We start from the raw sequence: 19,699 nt of genomic DNA on the forward strand, positions 1-19,699 counted from the left end.
TCAACATGCTGCTTTCTTTTGATAAGAACTTGAAGTGACATGTTGGTAATTTTAGTCCTGATCAGAACTCCCAAAACGTAAAGTTCTGTGGTTCCAATTATTTTCCTTAATGCCAGCTGATTTGCAGGGTATATAATATCTAAACATTACTGAATGGAAAGAAGATCATTTGGTAAACATTTTAAAAGAAAATTCCATTTGCCTGCTTCACATTATGGATGGATTTGGATGCCCACAGTGTGGTCAGGTTGTTTTCTTTTCTTTGTTACAGCTTGTGTTTTATGGTATTCAAAGGTCCAAATCCAGGATTCTAAAGTAAACAACGGCAGAGACTGCTTACATTTGAAAAATGAGAGTTGGAAATATTTTTCACTTTTAAATTGATTGACAGAGTTCTTGGTACATTGACTAACATGGAAGTTTACAGGATACAGTTTTGGTAATCCTGAACTTCAATGTCTTTAACTGAGCCATCACAATTATAAAGAAACTAACTATGTAAAAACACAAAAACAACCCAAAATTAAGGCTTGAAATACTGCTGTAATTATTGTTGTAAAAATGCAGACAAGTGCAGCCAAGTCATGACAGCCCTCTCTGAAATCACGGGTAAAATTTCTGAATTTCTGACTTTGCATGCAAACAGATAAAAGATCAAATGAACCCGGTTTGGAAATGTGGCCAAGATACTCAGGACGAACCTGCAAGAAAGTCAGGGGAGACCAAAATGTGGTTTTAGTCAAAAGAATATTTATTTTCTTGGCTGACGTTAGTGTCTGTGAAATCGAAGCTACTGCAGGATGATTTATTGTCCTTAAGTGCCCCATTTTGTGTGGTGCCTGAAGCTGAAGGAGATGGATTGCTTGTCTGAATCGATTCCATTCGATGTCAGGAGTATGACTGATGCTGTAATCAGTGTTTTTATTGCTGGCCTTCTCATGGTTTTGCTTTTACGCTGCACTCAAAGCTTCGACTTTACTATATTGCTTCAGTCTGGTGAGCTGTGACTGCACAGTTGATAAAGTATGTGTCCAAAGTCATTAAAATGTTTTGCCCATATAATTACTGCGTGCCCTTCCTGGAAGCCAAAATATGAACAACACATCTGACTCCACATCTTTTTCGGTGTATCTGAGGAAAACAAAGATGCACTTTTTTTTTCTTTATTTTGATTGAAAATAACACCAACAAACAAGAACCATATAACTGACTTTATGTACAATTTCAATAAATTTGAACTATCTCTATTTCAACATTTGATGTCATAATTTTGACTTATTTGTTTTATTAATTTGACTGGGGTTAATGCGGGACTTTGGTACCATTTCAATCCATCCATCCATTATCTATATCCGTTTTATCCTGAACAAGGTCATGGAGGTCCTGGAGCCTCCCAGCTGACTTTGGACAAAGGCAGGGTACACCTGGACAGGTCGCCAGTCCTTTACAGGGCCAATTATAACCTTAGAATTAATGAATCGTATTTTAGTGCAGCATTTTGATCCATGGATATGGCAAAAAAAACAAAAACAAAAACAAAAAAAAAAAACGATTTATGTTATTTGCAAACGTTTTACTGATATGCTCTGTCCGAAAATCTTGCAAATGCATTTATCAAAAACATTTCCTTGTTGTGTTGATACAAATTTAACAGATGGCACTACTTTTCTCTTAAAATGATTTTTCTGTTTTAAAAAAGCTGTAATTTGTAGGAAACAGGTTTGAAAATTATGAACTACAAAGTGATAAAGTATAAAATCATTTAAATGTTTTACTTTCAAAGAAAAAAAAAATCATTATTAATAGTTTGACAGATAGTTGGTCTGTTTAGATATTTATATAAAAATGATTTAGCAGTAAAGAGCAAGTCAAAACTACCCCAACAGATTTTGGCTTATCTATGATAATATATCTTTAATAAATCCAAATAAGATTATGTTATGATTTGAATGAATTTTGCCTCATTAATTTGACTGTGCACAAGTCTTTGTTCATTATCATACAAGTATGTTGTGATTTGGCTGCTAAAAGGGGATTTGTTTTATTTTTGCATGAATAGGAAAAACAAAAGACATAAGTTGCCAGTCTAAGTTTTGCAGATATGATTTTTATTAACATTCTGTGACTTGGAGGAGATGTCCTTCAACATTGTTTGTCTTTATGTAAATAAATACAATAATTGGGTGGCATTAGGCTTCTGTCAAAAATAAGCAGTAGCCTATAAACACAATTTATTGACCACATACATTAATCTGACCTAGCTTCTTGCATTTTATATTTCCCTACATTCATTATTTCTTCTTTTCCTTGCTGGGATGGGTTTCCATAACATCACTCTGTGAAGAATTACACAAATGTCCATAGATGGCTGCAAGACTATGGTTACACTGTAGAGTAGGACCAGCACAATAGGTTTAGTCAGTCATGACCTTTGAGGAACCTCTGTGTAGGAGGGGGCAGAGACAGAAAAGAGATATATAGGCGCCCGAGAGGAAAGACAGAAGGAAAACAGACTAGGAAAAGAAAGGAGACAGAGAGCAATACTGGATAAAGGAGAGAGAAAAAACAGAGAAAAGAGAGGTGTGTGTGAGAGAATAAAAGATCTCCAAGCACACAGACTGAGAGCAGAGGGGGTGGAGGTGGTGGTGGTGGTGGTGGTGGTGGGGTGCTTGCCCCCCCCCCTCTCCCTCTAGTTTTAAAAAGTGAAACAGCTCTTTGAAGAGTAAGAGAGGGGTGGGGGGGTGGCAGTCCTGTACTTCACCCTGCCTGGACTATAAGGAGTATTTAGTGTGCCGACACTAACCCAAATACCAGACACAACACAGAGCTGCAGCCAGAGAGTCAACTGAGGACCTGACGGAACACAGGCATGAACGACATCAAGCTGGCTCTGCTGGGGAGCCAGGGGGCTGGGAAATCAGGTGAGTGGCTGGAGAGTGGTTTTTTTTTCAGACGTCTATAGATGTCTCTGGTGCTTTCTGTACTTTCAGTTAAAACTCCTGAACACGATTTTTAGACCTGTAGTAACTCCTAAGAAATGAACCCAATTGACTAAATCTGGCGACAAATCAGTATCATTTCTTCTAAATTCAGTGACAAGAGTGAAGCTTGATGGTATCATAAATCAGTTTACCTGCTTGTTTTTCCATTCAGGCATTCAAACAAATTGCTTTATTCTAGATTGACATGTTTTTGATTGTAATCTATTAGTGTGTGATGATGTAATACATAACACTCCTGAGGTAAGAATGCAAAATATTATTGCTTACAAATATATAGGGCTTCATCAAATGCCTAATTTCCTGAGTGACTAATCTGCAGATTATTTTCTTTTTGCTCAATCAATTTTGTCAATTTGTTTGATTCATGAAATGTCACTGTATTGTGAAAAGTGTCACTTGCAACTTCCCAGAGTTCAAGGTGATGCAGTTATGCTATCTTGTCTAGCCAATAAAGAAAAGTTGCAAATAGTCACACTGGAGAAAATGAAGCCACTGTTTTGCATATTTAAACCATTTTTGAGTAACAAAACTGTTACTGATTAAATTTCCACTGATCAACTAATGCATACATTAACTAATTTTGCCTGAGTTTGCCTGTTCAGTGTCTCTTCTGACATTGAAGTTTTATTAAGTTTAAGGTCAACGATTGCTTCCAGTATAATGACAGTCTTTCTTTCAATACAAATTAAAGTGTGATTATAAAACACTTGCAATCTGACTAAAAAGGTTTGCCTGTGTATAATCCAGTTAAACATATTTCTGGGAGGATTTAGTTTTATAGGAGTCTCCATCAACAAGTATGCTGAAATTCAGCATGAATACTTTAGAGAAAACTTCCCACATGGACCCTGTACGGCATGGGAGGATGAGGATGCTGTAATAAAACAAAAAGTCCATGGAATAGCATTATGATGTAACACACTGCTTAGAAAGCATTTTTTAAGATGTATTTCTTGGACATGCTTGCCTTTATTCAAAGGGGACAGTAAAAGAAAGAGAGAAAATAAAGAGGAAGATAGTAGAGGAATGACAGGCAGAAATCAGGGCTGAACTGAACCAGGGTCTCACTGCTCAGTACATGTGCCTAGGTGGTATACATACTGACCACTCAGCCATCAGGTTGACCTCTGAAAATGTTTTAAGAGATTTTTTTTTTCTTGATACTCCTTTTTCAGTAGGCAGTATTTTTAATACACCATGAGTTTTAGCTCTTATGATGAAATGTTATCCATTGATATCTGAATGGCATACATGTCTATTTTCTCTCCAACCATTTCGCAAAGGAAAGGTGAGATTTGGTAGTTGAAAGTCTGAAACTATAATGGAGTCAAAATGAGCTAGTGTTGTTTTATGGGTTTCACAAGCTCACTTTCTAACTAGCTAATTGCAAGCGAAATTGCAATTGAGCATGAAAGCTGAATCTTGATCTTGTAAACAGTATTTTGACAAGAAAAAGTGGAAAAAAAGAAAGAATTAATAATTAGCACTGTTTTCACAGTGATCAACCATTTCTAATCACAAACTGGAAGACCTCTTCACACACATTTTTGAAGTTTGCTAAGTTACAGTAGTACAGCTTTGAAGATATGCGATGCTATCAGCCAGCTAACGCTGCATCAGTGTCATATCATCTAAAGCCCACGTGCTGACATGTGAACAAATTTGGCAGGATTTGCCCCATCACTAATATCAAAATAAAATCCAACATTAACGCTCATACAATTAATTTAGCTGATTTTATAGGTTTGTTTATATTTGGTTTCACTTGGTAATGAACTGATACAAATGATATACATAACAAAACAAATTTACTCAATTTAGTCTGGTGTGACTAACATTGGTGGTACTAAAATGTTTGAACACTTCTACTCGCGCTTCCTGTGGGTTTGGTACCTGCCTAACTCTTAGGTAAATAGATTTGCTTTTGGAGCTACCCAAAGATTCTGCCAGTTTATTTTTATAGGACTTTCAATAGTTTATGTGACCATAACTTAAATGTGCAAGGTCAGACACATTCCAGATTGTATTTTTAACTGTAGTGAAAAATGCTGTGGAGGCAGGGCCTGGGGGAGTTATAGCACCCTTGTTGCTGCTTCGGGTCTTGATGCATGTATTAGTATTCAGTCTCGTGGTGTTGTGGGTTCTACTGAGTGACTGGCTCTACTGTATTCAAGCTTCATAAAACAATGGGTTGTCTCCATTCTCACTGCCTGGCAGTGAAGCAGAGCTGTCACTGTGGAGATGCTGTACAAGCCTCTGGAGGCTGTATGTACGTGTCCTTTTAATTCCTACTCTTTGCAGCTCTGCTTCTTGCTTTCAGTGTATGTCTTGTTGTTTTGCTTACTATTTAACACCCTCAGTCTTTTCCAGAATGCATGCATGAGTAATTTTCTGTACTTGTGTGTCCCTGTAGCATAAGTATAACCTCTGTACAACCCCTCTAGAGGCCTACCATCAGAAGCAAGCTTCCAGAGTTTAGCCCCTGAAACACCAGCCTTTTATTAAAACTGATTGTCTGTGGGACCAAACTGGCCCAGTCAGTCAGTTTTATGTGTAGCTTGCAGTGTAGAGGTAAAACAGAGAGGGAAAATGTAACCATTCAGCTTGCCAAAATATGCTCACAGACCTTCCAGAAAAGCCATGCAGCCTCTTTTCATGTGAGGCTACAGTTTCACTGCTCCAATCCCAAAAACTGTTGGCATCATTTTGTGCCTGCGGGGATGAACGAGGGTCTTGTTATTTATTTTTAATTTTTTTGCTAGAGTGAGACTAATGATGCCATGATTAATTTTTTTTTTTTTTTTTTTTAAATTTTTTTAACTTCTTTCCTCCAGCTGTCCTTGTGCGGTTCCTGACCAGACGCTTCATTGGTGAATATGCCTCGAACGCCAGTAAGTGATTCCAGATTTGATGAAATACACTTTCATGAGGGTTTGATTTTTGGCACCGGAGAGAAGAGCTTATGTACACACACCATTGCTTTTCAGTCACTTAGAGATGTATAAATTTCACCTGACCATGCATGAGTTTAAAGGGAAAATCTGTCCTTTTGGAAAATAGGCTTTTTTCCTAAGAGTTAAACAAGAAAATAATCGAGTCTTCTTTGCTGTTTTGCCCCTTTTCAGTATTTGTGCTAAAGCAAACCTTCTCGTGATGGTAACTTTATGTATGAAGGACAGATATATCAAACAAAAAAACAACAACAAGCCTTTAAGAGACAAGGATTTCATGTTCTTTTCTTCCAACCCCAACCATGTTATTTTTCCCTAATTGCAACCATGTTCTTTTACTCTAACCCTAATCACATTGTTTTTCCTTAATCCTAACTACGTTGTTTTTTCCTAACACCAACCACATGTTTTAGCTGTAAGTAAAATTTTCCTGTAAATCACATGGCTCTACACATGCAGTAGGTATCATTTAGTAGTAGGTATCCATTACAGGAAAATGTGCAACTGTTACGCCGAGACATGCCAAAGCGTGGCTATTTCACGTTTTACTGTAGTGGACCAGGGTGTCCATTTCATGTTTTGCTGTGATACCGGGCTGTCTTGGCATAAATCAGCATCTTAACCACTGAAATATTATCAAAATACAAGATTTAGCAAATTCCAAACCCAACATACTTGTAGCATGAAGAACAACCAATCAGGATCATTTTGATGAATGTAGAATTCTGACATTAATACTTCATTACTGACTGTTTTGAATCCTCATCACAGACTCCCTGTACCATAAAAGGCTGTCGATTGATGGCAGGCAGCTGAATCTGGAAGTTTTTGACCCCTGCTCTCAGGTACAGAATATTTCGAACACACCCAATAAGACTAACCCATCAAAACTTTTTTTCAGAGCTATTAACAGGATGATATTAGAAAAGCACAGCTGCCACTGGATGCCATACTTTCCTGTTTTGAGATGTTTCAGTTCCAACCACATTTCATCAGGTGGACTGCTCATAAACCTGCTCATAGTGAGATTTGCCCTGCGCTTAATGCAGGGATGGCTCTGAGAAGGTATAAGTGAAACAAATAAGAATCTGAGATAATGAGAAGGAAGTCTTTTTAAGAACATACACACAAACCACCCATGTAGAGAGTACATTTTATATTCTAACATTATTTTGTTTGACTAAAGATTGTCATTTGTTAAAGGCCAGACCATAACCAACATTCATTTTCCCTATATATATATATATATATATATATATATATATCATAGTCAATATAAAATGTCTGTAAGAGAGTCTCACACAACAACAATAAAACACTGGCTGGTTTCGAGGCAGCTGGCGTAGCTGGAGTGTACGCCCTTGACCTTGAGTGAGCCGTGGTCATATATTTACCTCGGACCGGCACGTGTGCGATCTACGCAGCATTTAAAGTTGGGAATCCTTACGGTTTATGAGCGTATCCAGAGGAGATGTATGCTTTGAAGAAAGAATCCACATAACCCACTTCTCCTTCAACAGAACTAAAGGCCTGAGAGGCCTTTTACTACAGACTTAGTATTTCATTAGAATACCCCTAGACTCAGCAGAACAAAGAGCGGTCATTGTTTTTGTCGGTTAAACTCACTGTACGTCGTCTTTTTATAGGGAACACTGAGTTGATATCCTGCCCTTCTGACCTTAAAAAAACTAAAGAGTCCAAAAAAGAAAGGTCTTAAATGGGTATTAACTGTTCGGAAGTTCTGTTGTGCCAGGGCTCAGACTTGTCCCAGTATGGGCCTCATGTCCTTCTTACTCTGTTAATGTCTCTTTAAGGTCACAAAAACTCTTGTTTTACTATCACCCAGCAAATGTTATGATGTTGTTTAAGTTACACCTTGAAATACTTTCTAATATGTCAGTTATAAAATCTAAAAGCACATCCATGAGCAAAAAGAGGAATACCTAAGAGAAATTGGAAATATACAAGTTTGAAGTAAAGACTGTGTTACAAGATGTTTGTAACACTTTAACATTAGCAACATCTACAAAGTAATCTAAAATCACAACATGCAAATAATATAAAATCCAAAATTACTTACTGTCACAAGGGCCACAGTGAGTCGTCTTTGATTTGATGTTGATAAAGAAAAATATATGGGCCAAAATAGACATTTAAAAAAAAAAAAATACTGTAATGCCACAACAGTTGATTATATCCCCTTAAAGTGTCATTATATTTGAAATATCTTGCTTTTCTCGAAAGAATAATGGGTCAGTGATTTAAACCAATTGATATTACTTTTTGCCAGTGGGGCAAATTATGTTGAATTTAAAGCTAATGGTGATGAGTTAATACACTGTACGAAGAAACACATTGTAAAGAACAACGAACAGTCTCTCCTTGACTGTAAAAACAAATCAGCCAACTGGTATACTGTGGAAAACAAATAAAATCTGGTTAGTGGGAATCCAAAATAAAAGCAGGTGTTCTTCTTGGCAGAGCTCAGAGGCCAGGTGTATACTGGAGGAGCCGGTGGACTGGGCAGATGGCTTTGTGGTGGTGTACAACATCGGTGACCGCACCTCCTTCATCAACGCCAAAAACATCCTGCGGCAGATTAAGGAGGCACGCGTAGACAACTGCAAAGGGTCAGAAGTAACACAATGACACTGTTTGGTATAAAGGAGTTGAGATATGGAGGATCAGAGTAGCCTTTAATTTCAAACTATTTACAGTAACTTTAAGGTAGTCCACTAAGGATACATCAACAACTGTTTATCTGATATTTATCTGATACTGAGGCAAAATAATTTTTGAAATGAGTCTCTCAAATTTTTCTCCTGATTTATCCAGACTGTGCAACTGACAATTTGTCTATTATCAGTTAAAATAATTGTCTGTTGTTAAGTGAAAACCACATGTAATTTAAATTGCCTGCAGCAACGAGACATTGTGGCATTATGAGTTCATCCAGTGAATTTGAAATGTGTTAAAAGTGTTGATTGACTTCAGTTCACCAAAACATGACCGTGGCTGAAGGATGATGTTGCCTCATAACTGTTCGAGGTACAACTGTTTGCTAACCACTTCAACTGATAGGTCAGTGTTCACAACTTGTTTTCACTGCCCTCAAGTGGTCAAAAACAAAATCAGTCAATGCAAGTATAAAGTTCAGCTGCAGGTACAACGTTAAAATAATCACAACAGTAAAATGCCACAAAAAAATTTACACCCACTATATAACCTGAACATGCTGCAAACGCAATAGAACAAAACAACATATTGCTGCCCTACTTTCTTTGGAGCTGAACAGGGATCTTCATGCCAGTTTGAGTTTGAGGAATGCTGGGATTCCTGACCACCTCTGAGAAACTCAAACTGATAAATCATGCATGATTTGAGAGATTCACTGCAAACCTGCAAGCATCTTGTACATTTGGTGCAAGGAAAAATGGGCCATCCACATCCATCAAGCTGCCTGGCCATGAGCCAAGGCATCCTGCTAATGTGGGGGAAAGACATGTCGTGATAGGTGTTTGTGAATAAATGTAGATCAGTGTTTTGTGGAGGAGATAAGGGGTGGACATTATCTGTACGTACAATGCAAGTAGCCTAAATATTTGCACTGGGTAGGGCATGGTTACTGGAGGGCAGTGGATTTGTTGGATTGCTGATGCTGACCTAAATTGGAAGTAGTACAAACATGAATGTTGGACATAAAAAAATCCAGTATTTAAAGTTAAAGGTACAAATATTTTCAGTACATCATGAGCATCCACTGAACGAAGAAAAATCTGTTTTTAGTATAGCCAAAGTACTTTGTATTGGCTTCTCCTGGTTTATAATTACATTTTGTGTCTTTTAAACCTTTTGATCTAAAACGTATGTTTGAGCAATGTTTCTCCAGACAAAACATTTCAATGATGTGTACAACAGGATTTACACCCCTCTGCAGAGCAGGGTAATTATCCAGGCAACTGATGCTTTTATTTGATCCACATCCTCTACATTTCACCTGTCCACACTCTCAAACGTCTCTGTTTCAGGGAGACGGATGTTCCTGTGTGTCTGGTGGGTAACAAGCAGGACCTGTGCCACGCCCGGCAGGTGCGTGAGGACGAAGGCCGCTGCCTGGCGCAGGAGAACCGTTGTCATTTCCAGGAGGTCTCTGCAGCCGAGAGCTACCAGGACATTGCCAACCTCTTCACGCAGCTCATCCGACAGGTGATGGAGCACCTGAAGTACAGGGCGGACCGACGACGCTACAGCGGCTCCAAGTCCATGGCCAAACTCATCAACAATGTGTTTGGCAAGAGGAGGAAGTCGGTGTGATGATCCCAGTGCAGTCGGCAGCGAACCAGATGGATGGACAGTCATGTTGCTGTTTTTTATGGCGTCAGATCAAAGGGAAAGGGCCACAATGTAACATGCTGGCTGAGAAACTGTTGAGAGACAGTGGTATATAGACACTAACACTGTGTTCATGTTGTGAGCAGCAAGGATGGTTAGTGGGGGTCTTGAATGGTGTCCATGGGTCTAGTTACAGGTAAATATTTTTGTAAACATTTTTATCAATTTTTAGAATGTTGATTGCTTTGGCTTTTGCGTTGGATATTTTTCTCTGAGACAGCGATTTAGAACTGGCTAATTAGGTTGTGACCAAAACAAAACCTTCCAATTTCTCAAACTATTTTAGTTACTTTCCCCTGATGAGTGTTATTTTATGAAATATTACTTTTTACATCTACAGTCTCACATGTATTCTGGCTAATACGACATGGGGTTGTTATTCACAGTGTGTACTTGGCCACACATTACAAAAACCAGATCTAATCAAGCAGAGAAAATGCATGTGTATCATGGTGTAGATGCTCTTTCATAAAACAGTTAAACAGTTCCCACGTATGGTGCTTATTGTTATCACCAGTTAGTTTTAGCAGAATGTTGCACAAATGTGGCCTGAAAGTTTAAAAATCTGGATTTAAATCCAGGTAAACTCAAATAAAAGAATAGAACCAAACCTTCCATTGAAGGTTTTCTTTGAAGGTTTGGTTTGCACAACACTAGCTACTTTCCAAACGTAATTTCTGGCTGGTTTATAGCTGTATTTTTAAAAAAAAAAAATTAAATTTTTTTATATTTATAAAACTTGAGACAAACTGGAGAGCTTTGACTGACTATGATCAAAGTATCCTCCATCTTTCTCTCATCAGACAATTCTTCCATTTATCTTAAAGCAATATCACAAAGTCAGCATGCAGGACTGCTTAGCTGTTGATGTGGCAGCAAAATTCGGTCTAATTTATCAGCTTGTTGGCTAAAAGTGCAGCATGCTGAGTTAAAATATCAACTATTTGAGTCTTAAGTTTACGTAAAGCATCCCTTTGTTCTGTGAGAGGTCTATTTGACTGTCAAAGCAAAGTAATGTTTCCTTAGCTCAGAGTTACTGCTCAGCATGTTTTGTAATATCTTAGAATTGGAAAATGTCAGTTTTAATGCATTTTACTGACAGTTTAATGAACATTATGTATATTTATAGAAAATATTTTCATAGTAATGCTACGCTTTGGAAGCCATAATGTTCATTTTAGTAATTTACTGCGCTGTTGATTGTAACAGGCATACTCTCTAAGTTAATTCCACAGTACAATAATAGTATGTAACAATGTCATCTGCTATACAAGATACAAACAAAATTGACTTCACCACTGGTCAATATCACAAAACTTCTAATCAGATAAAAATCCTGTCCACCTGTCCAGTACAGTTTTATTTATTTTTATCCAAAGCCTAGGAGATGAATGATGCCAACAGAATGTTTGAGCAGTTAATGAAAAGTCCATGTTTAAGATTTGACTGCAACCAAAGTGAGTGCACCCTTTATTAATGATACGCCACTCTTCTTTTTGATGACAGATTGGATCCTGCTGGGCATGGATGATACAGTCCCGCTCAAATCTGTGTAAAATGTTCTACAACCTACATTTCCTCACATATGGAGCTGTGTTGTTACACGCAATGATGTTTTCTTGTGTTTTTTTGTCACTGGTGAATGGATTTAGGTTGTGTTTGTGGGCCTGTATTTTTAATTGTAGTCAATCTTACCTGTTTGTTTTTAATGATACATAATATCATATACCCCATACATCAACTTAAAACTAATACAATTATTACAATCATTATAGTGACATTCACATTGTTGTTGTATTTTGTATATACATATTTACTAGTAAATATAAAAATTATTGTATTTATTTGAGTTAAAGAAAACTGAAAAATATCTTTAATGTGAACCCAAGAAAACTAACACACCAATTAAGGGCATGAACTCATTCAATGCTGTTTTTCTCCTTAGATCCAGCTATATCACTATGATGGTGTGCATAAAAAATGCACCACACATCATGAAAAAAAATGTATACAGTGTCTTGTAGATGAATGTTCCTTTTGTAAATACTGTAAAAACATTGGTTGTTCCAGAGGAAATTAAAGTTAAACATAGCTTAATAGGATGACTTTTTTTTAGTTCTTCAGAGGGGCTGCTGTAGCGCTTTGAGCTTAACTTTAATTAGATGACCGTGAGAGGAGGCATTTCTCTAAAGCTTTCGGAGATGAGGAATTTCCTGTGTGTATTTGCTAAGAATAGCAGGACTAGAGGCAGGAGAAGTGAGAAATGCACCATTGTCAGACTGTTTTGGCCTCTAACTGTACCCACATATTTCCACCAGATGGCAGCACAGCTATCAAAACATCATGATGATGTGGTTTGCTGAATGATTTCCTGTTCATGGGTCTTGACAAATAATCCACTAAATAAATTCAATAAAATCCTTTTCACAAAGGACATTTTGAGTTATCACAGTGGGGTGTATTACACACAGGTGTATTAATGATGGCTGCATTCCATTTAGGGCAGGTCTCACTCTTGTTCATGCTACTTCACTGTCATGGCTTACTGGGACATTTAATGGAAGTAAGCATCATTAATTGCAACTGTGCTTTCCCTACTGTGACAGCTCAAAATGTCTGCCGTGAAAAAGGTCGATTGATGTTATTTTTTCTTCTAGTTCGTAGTCTGTCTGAGTACTACAGTGTATATTCGATAAGCGTCCAAAGAGAAAACATTTTGAATCATGTCGCTCAGTAGAGAGCAGTGCCCCTTTTAGTGTAACCAGTTTGTTTCTAACAGTGTGTATAGGGTCCAGAGAAGTGACCAGTTTTTTAAAATTATAATTTAGAATTTATCGCTTAATTTTATAAAACATTGTAACTTACTTGCTGCTTAAAAAACATGACTGAGCTGCATGAGCCAATCAAACTTCCATTCTTGCATCAATCTTAAAAACACAAAATCTCACCCTGTTTCTGGCATTAATACAGATATTTTTGTTAACTTCATTCTATTTACACACCCATAAACTAAATGTTTTCTCAGCTGTGGACCTGCAGTTTTTCCAGTTGTGTTATGTAAGGAAGAATTTATATTTGTTATTTTTCCCCAACAATTTTTTCTCTAATTTGTCATCCTTCTACACTTATTAAAAAAGAAAACAAAAGCGATAAAGATAATAGATTTCACAGATTGCCCTCCTGATGATCCCTTCAGAGAGAACAATCAGAGAGTAATGAGTGTATCTAAAATAAATATAAATCAGAAATCATGCAGTGACTTTGACCATTAGCTCTCTCCAGGCATGGATGGATTACTAATTAGTTCCATCATACACAGGTTGAAGGATTTGTGGCGGTCCTGCGCCAGAGCTTATTCATACCACTGCTAACATTTGTTGTTGGAAAGTTAATCAAATGACTGCAAAAAGAAACCAAATGAGAAATGATCAAGGAGAAGCAAACCAACAGCAAAGAGATGCCAAACAAAACACACTAAATTACCATAGATGACATAAAATGAGCATAAAGAGATTGGCACAAAAAGATACAAAATAACAATAAAGGAAAATAAAATAAACAAAAAGAAAAGGGAAAATGGCCACAAATGGATGTAATAATGGTTTGCAAAAAAACAAACACAAATTAAAATTAAAAAGAAAACTACTGAAGATGCAAAATGATTTACACATGGATTTGATACAACCACAAAGACATGAAAAATTACTAGGAAGGTGAAGCGGGGCCTTTTAAACTTCAGCACACAGGGACCCATTGTCTCATAAATTGTCCATGGATACAGTTCAGTGTTTCTTTTAATATAATCTATAGAATTAATGTATGAAGAGTGCCAGTGTTGGAATACTGGAGGAAAATACTAATTGCAATAAATGGATATCATTCTACCGTAGTAATTTTAAGAGTAGTCATCTTTCACTGCTGTAATGTGAATGTCAGGTTAAGAAAATACATTGGAAATATCAAAAGCCCCTTCTGACATATTTCAGATAGACTCAAGCCAGCAGGCTCCAGATCAGGCCAGATCAAAGCACAGACTGTTGGTGCAGAAAGATGACGACATGGAATCTGTAGCCTCCTACAAGTGAAATAAATCTGTGTTTTTGATCAAATTGTCTCTTCTGACTGCTCAGGCCCTCTTTACTGCATCCAAGTAGAGAATATTTAGTGAAGAGCAGACAGGAAGCACTACAGCCCCTTAAGTTCATCATCATCATCATCATCATCATCACAGCACAGGTGGCAAATGAAAGCTGAATCTCCACAGGAGTCTGGCAGTGTTTTGGGATCAGTGAAAATAGAAAATATCTCTCCCATCTAATATTTTTCATCCATCATTCCTTTAACTTCTCAAGCCAATCCTCAGACATTTACACTCTGAATCACTTGCAGGTATCCTTTTTTAGTGCAGTGTATATTATCTTGCAGACATTTTTGTTACAAAGCTTTTAACACTTTTAGTTTTTCAACAAAGTCTGATGTTTTCAGAGAGGTGCATTTCTGCCTTGCTCAGGAAAGACTTCTCTTACTCCTCTAAAAAAATGCTTTGCTGCACAGGAAGTCATGCATTTTACATTTCCAACATCAGCAACATCACTTTGCTTTAAATACATAAAAAACCCAAAAACCTGTAGTTGGCAGGAGCAGCCATAGCCATTGAAAAAGAAAACAGCCCCACCTACAGAGACTGAATAGAAAATCTAAGGAAAAAGACATGACAGTGCCTCCCACTGAGTCTGACTGACAGGTAATTTCTGGAGAGAGCTGTGCAGACACACAGCAGGCATTTGCTTGTAATAACAAAGATGTCCAGAAAAGGCCCAATAAATAAAACAGGTAAAGTGAAAATGTGTTATGTCGCAAAATTCTCTTCATATAAACTTTAACTTGATTCCATCTCTTCATCTGTCTCCTATCATCTCTTCTGACTGCCTCATTTTTTTTCCAGAGAAATGAGGACTGCAGGCGGGTGGAGACAGAACCTCCAAGTGTGGCCTTGTAGCTTCAGGTCAGTGATCTTATTTGGCCCCTGTGTGGAGGAAGAATTGCTTTTGGCTTGGCTGAGGACAACCATCCGAACCAAGGGGATTGGATGCTGCTGGGACACCGTGAGAGCCAATCAGAAAGGCCATCGATCAGTTCCCCTTAATCTCACAGCTGGTGAGCACATCCCCACTCCAATCTAAAACTCGGCAGCTTAGTTGGACTGACAGGAGATTGGCTGGCTTCCAAAGACTTGAAGCTCCCTGGAAATGGATACACGTTAGAGCAGGAACAGTTTGTATGCAACATCAGATGGTACTTCAGTCACTTCTCACTGTCTCCTTATCTTGACTACAAAAATAAATAGTAGTTACAGATTCTTAGTGTAATGCTGACTGAAAACCTAGTTTTAATTTTTTTTTTTAAACAAAAAAACAGGTATGCAATATATGAGTGTGGTAAAAATAATAGTTTGTTCCCAATTCAAATCCACAAACAATGACACAGGTGGAATAATGCTAATTAGACATTTCTCTTGTGATATTAAGGATTTAAAGTTGATCTAAGCAACATTAGACTGTTTGGCTTGGTCAAGGAGGATACTTTTTTGCCACACTGTTTTGCATCATGCTGCAAGAATGCACAAAGTGATCGCCTGCTGAATTTATTTAAAGTACCCTACAGCTATGTGAAGAGTTAGCCTCTAAAATGAGATGTCTGCTCACTGAGAAAAGAGCCAGAGACATAAAATGTCAAGTTTATTCTGTTGAATTTAATTTAATGTAATCCTTTTCACATGTTATCTTAATTGCTCATGGGATACTCAGTGTCCTGCATTCTCCTGTTACACTAAATGTGATGACCTGCTGTCTGAATACAAACAAACAAACAAACAAACATTTTAAAATGTTGCTGATTTGGAATAGCAAAAAAAAAAAAATCAGCCCGGACTGTCAAGGCCTGGAATCTGTAGGACCTCCGAAGGTGTCCTGTGGTATCAGGCACCAAGACATTAGCAACAGATCCTTTAAGTCCTGCATGTAGGTGGGGCCTCCGTGGATGTTTTTTCCAGCACATCCCAAGGATGCTGGATCAGATTGAGATCTGGGGAATTTAGAGGCCAAGTCAGCACCTTGAACTTTTTGTCATGATCCTCAAACTGTTCCTGAACAATTGCTGAAAGAGGCCAATGCCATCAGGGAATATTGTTGCTATCATGGGGTGTAGTTTGCAACAAAGTTTAGGTATGTGGTACATGACAAAGAAACATGCAAACGAATGCCAGAACCGAAGGTGTGCCAGCAGAACACTGTCCAGAGCAATGCACTGCCTCTGCTGACTTTCCTTCTTCCCATTATTTATCCTGCTGTCATCAAGGTAAATGTGGGGCCATCCACATGAGTAAAAGCAAATATGAATCATCAGACAAGGCCACTTCCTTCTATTGCTCCATGGTCCAGTTCTAATGCTCACGTGCAACTCTGTATGCAACAGGCTACAATACTCTGAGTGTTTTGATGCCTTTCTATCAAAAGCAGCATTAAGGTTTTTAGCTAATTTTGCTGCAGCAGATCCTTTAAGGAATTGAGCCACACTGGCTCCATACACGTCAGTGATCCTTGGGCACCCATGACACTGTCATTGGTTCACTTTTGGTATAGTAACTAACCACTACATGCACCTTAGAAGACCTACCGTCTTGGAGATGTTCTGACCCAGTGTCTATCCATCTGAATTTGGCCCTTGTAAAAGTCATCACATTCCAGTGCTTGCCCATTTTTCTGCTTTCAACACAATGATTTCAAGAACTGACTTTTCGCTTGGTGCTGAACATATCACAAATCTTGACGGGAGCCACTTGATAATATTAATATTTTCTAATATTCCTGCAACCCTCTGTTTGCTTTTGCGGTAACTAATTTAATGGTCACATTACATTTGCTTATCTTATTTCAGAAATATAATTTTTATTTAGGTCTTTAACAGCCTCTTGGAGAAGCTTTTGATGTCCGGTTTACTCAGACACAAACAGGTGTTACGTTACATTGTGTTCCAGTCCTGGAAAGGTTTGTGCTTGCACAGCTGTTTCTGAAGTTGTTTCACCAAGTTTTAGGCTGACAGATCAAAGTCATCACCTCCAAGTGGGACATGCTACATCTGTAGCAGAAGTGAATTACCTTACAAATGTCAGAAAGTGCCAAAGATTCTTTCCATCATGCGCAGGACTACCTTGTGCCAGTTTAGAAGGTATTTGAAATATTTCAATGTGACATTCTGGGTAATGTTACTTAACAATTGTGATTGATGGTGCTCTTCTTCAGTAGTCTCCTTGGTTAACTACATTTATTTTTGGGTGTTGCAATTTCATCATGGGAAGCAATAGGCTATGGCTATTTTCTGGCATTACACTAATTATAAAAAAAAAATGATCGAGATATCAACTTTTGAAATTGAGAATTCGAATACTGCATGATTTTTTTTTTTTATTGTCATCTCTTTCACAGGGTTTTTGGGGCATCACAGTTTAAGTTGATCTTCAGCTTTGTTTATGCATGGTCAAGTTTCAAAATTGTTTGTTGTGACAATGGTTCAAGAAAACGTCACACATCTCAAGAAGTGTTCATAGCTGTTTTGAATGTTCAAATCTCCTCGAGAGAAATTCAAAACCTGACATATTTCTCACTACCTCACAAATGTTTTTCAAATGCCCCAAAATAATATCACTTTACACTCAAGTGTAGTGGCTGCATTACCTATAACGGAAGGAAAGGAAGAACTCAAGGTGACATTGTTATAGAGCCACAAAGTCCTCGGCGGGAGGAGGTCGGGGTGGATGGGTGAAAATGGGTGTTTATATTCGGTTGATTAGCAGTGGTTTTCAGCTCACTATTTTCCAATGACTGTGGATCTGTGAAGTCCCAGAGTCTTAGAAATAGCTTTGTAACCCTTTCTTGACTGATTCATTTCCATCATCTTCATCTTCCTCTTTTCTGGAAATTCTTTTCAATTTTGGCACATGGTGCTGGCCTGTCAACATCAAACCCAAATTCACTGAATATATGAGTCTGGCTCCATTGAGGATTGTTTTCCTTCATTGTATCCTAATGGGAAAGTAGACATTTGATTCAGTTTGAAACTGTTGGAGCAATCAGTATTGACTACCATATACCCTATGTTGTGTGCCAAAACTTGCCACTGCTGCCATTGTTGGAACTACTTCAATGCCATCGCACTTAGCCACCCCTTTCACGTTGGCTGAGCTGACCTTAATGCGAACAGGATTGTCTGACCATAAAATGCCAAAGACTGAATCTATGAGCTGTGAGCAATAGCCAAGAAGAGCAGGACTAACATTGTGGTGCTCGTGGGACCTTTCAGCAAACTTCATGGTTCTATAAATGGTCTTTAAGTGATGATTTGATTGAACAGGACTGGCTTTCATCTGGGTGCGTCTTGTAAAGCTACAACCAATAACAGTATCAATAAAGTTTGGTAGTTTTTTGATTGAACAGGACTGGCTTTCATCTGGGTGCGTCTTGTAAAGCTACAACCAATAACATTATCAATAAAGTTTGGTAGTTTTTTTTTAAAATTTATTTAGTAACTAAGGGGACCTAGTTTGTATTGGATACCCTTTTACCTTTGATTCATGTAAAACTGGTATGTTGTGTTTACTCAGGTTGCCTTTATTTTAGTATGAGACACACACATATGAGAGGTTTGAATACAGCACAGTAGTTCAAATCTGACAAGAAACAGCCAGCTGTGGTTTCACATCCAAAACCATATGCAGCCTGCAACAAATTGCAGCAGTTTTCTGGTATTCCCTCCTCTAAATTCAGCTGTAACTGTATGAAATGTGCTCCCAGTGACCCGGCCTCTCATGGCATTATATCTGACAAACAGCCCTTCTACAAAACATCGCCTAAATTTGTCTCTGCCCTTTTCACACTGAGGACATGATGGCAAGCTGCAGCAGATGGCCAAAAAGGCTTCCTATTTCCACAGACTGCTAATTAGAGCCCTAACCACAGCTCACCTTTAATGTCAGCCACAGACTGCTTTTAGTGCAATTAGCCTAATGGGGTCCGGGCCTGTGAATAGCCTGTAATGTTTAGTCGGGGCCAGCCGTTGCATTGGAATTAGTGTATGTCACAATAAAGGACAAAAGGGGTCTAATGCATCGCAGATCCATTTATCACCGCAGTCGATGGAGGACCAGACTGTAACCATGATTACCCAGAGAAACTATTTAATTAGATGCATTAATAATTGAACTAATTAGCTCCCATGTGTCTCGCAAATGAAGAGGGAACCCGGAGCTTCACTTGCACCTCATCAGCTGATTAATTAGTCTGTTGATCGTTAGCTGTC

General features: G+C 38.0%; 1 protein-coding gene across 1 annotated transcript; it reads left to right on the forward strand.

The window, feature by feature from the left end:
- Positions 1-2,709: 2,709 nt before the first annotated feature.
- Positions 2,710-13,183, forward strand: LOC138206639 (ras-related and estrogen-regulated growth inhibitor-like protein). The gene is made up of 5 exons (XM_069163481.1): positions 2,710-2,921; positions 5,837-5,893; positions 6,725-6,798; positions 8,435-8,583; positions 9,982-13,183. The coding sequence occupies exons 1-5, from the start codon at positions 2,870-2,872 to the stop codon at positions 10,265-10,267; spliced, it is 618 nt and encodes a 205-aa protein (XP_069019582.1). The 5' UTR covers positions 2,710-2,869; the 3' UTR covers positions 10,268-13,183.
- The last annotated feature ends 6,516 nt before the right edge of the window (positions 13,184-19,699 follow it).

Source organism: Embiotoca jacksoni, unplaced genomic scaffold (assembly GCF_022577435.1).
Source record: "Embiotoca jacksoni isolate LCO1_2020_lvr unplaced genomic scaffold, fEmbJac1.0.p SCAF_3, whole genome shotgun sequence".
In the NCBI taxonomy this organism is placed as follows: Eukaryota; Metazoa; Chordata; class Actinopteri; family Embiotocidae; genus Embiotoca; species Embiotoca jacksoni.

Bases quoted from the DNA above. Each gene is read 5' to 3' on its own strand.
- LOC138206639 (XM_069163481.1), top strand. From the start codon at position 2,870: ATGAACGACATCAAGCTGGCTCTGCTGGGGAGCCAGGGGGCTGGGAAA. The intron at 6,799-8,434 runs GTACAGAATATT...TCTTCTTGGCAG, and splicing joins TTTTTGACCCCTGCTCTCAG to AGCTCAGAGGCCAGGTGTAT. The intron at 8,584-9,981 runs GTCAGAAGTAAC...TCTCTGTTTCAG, and splicing joins CGCGTAGACAACTGCAAAGG to GGAGACGGATGTTCCTGTGT.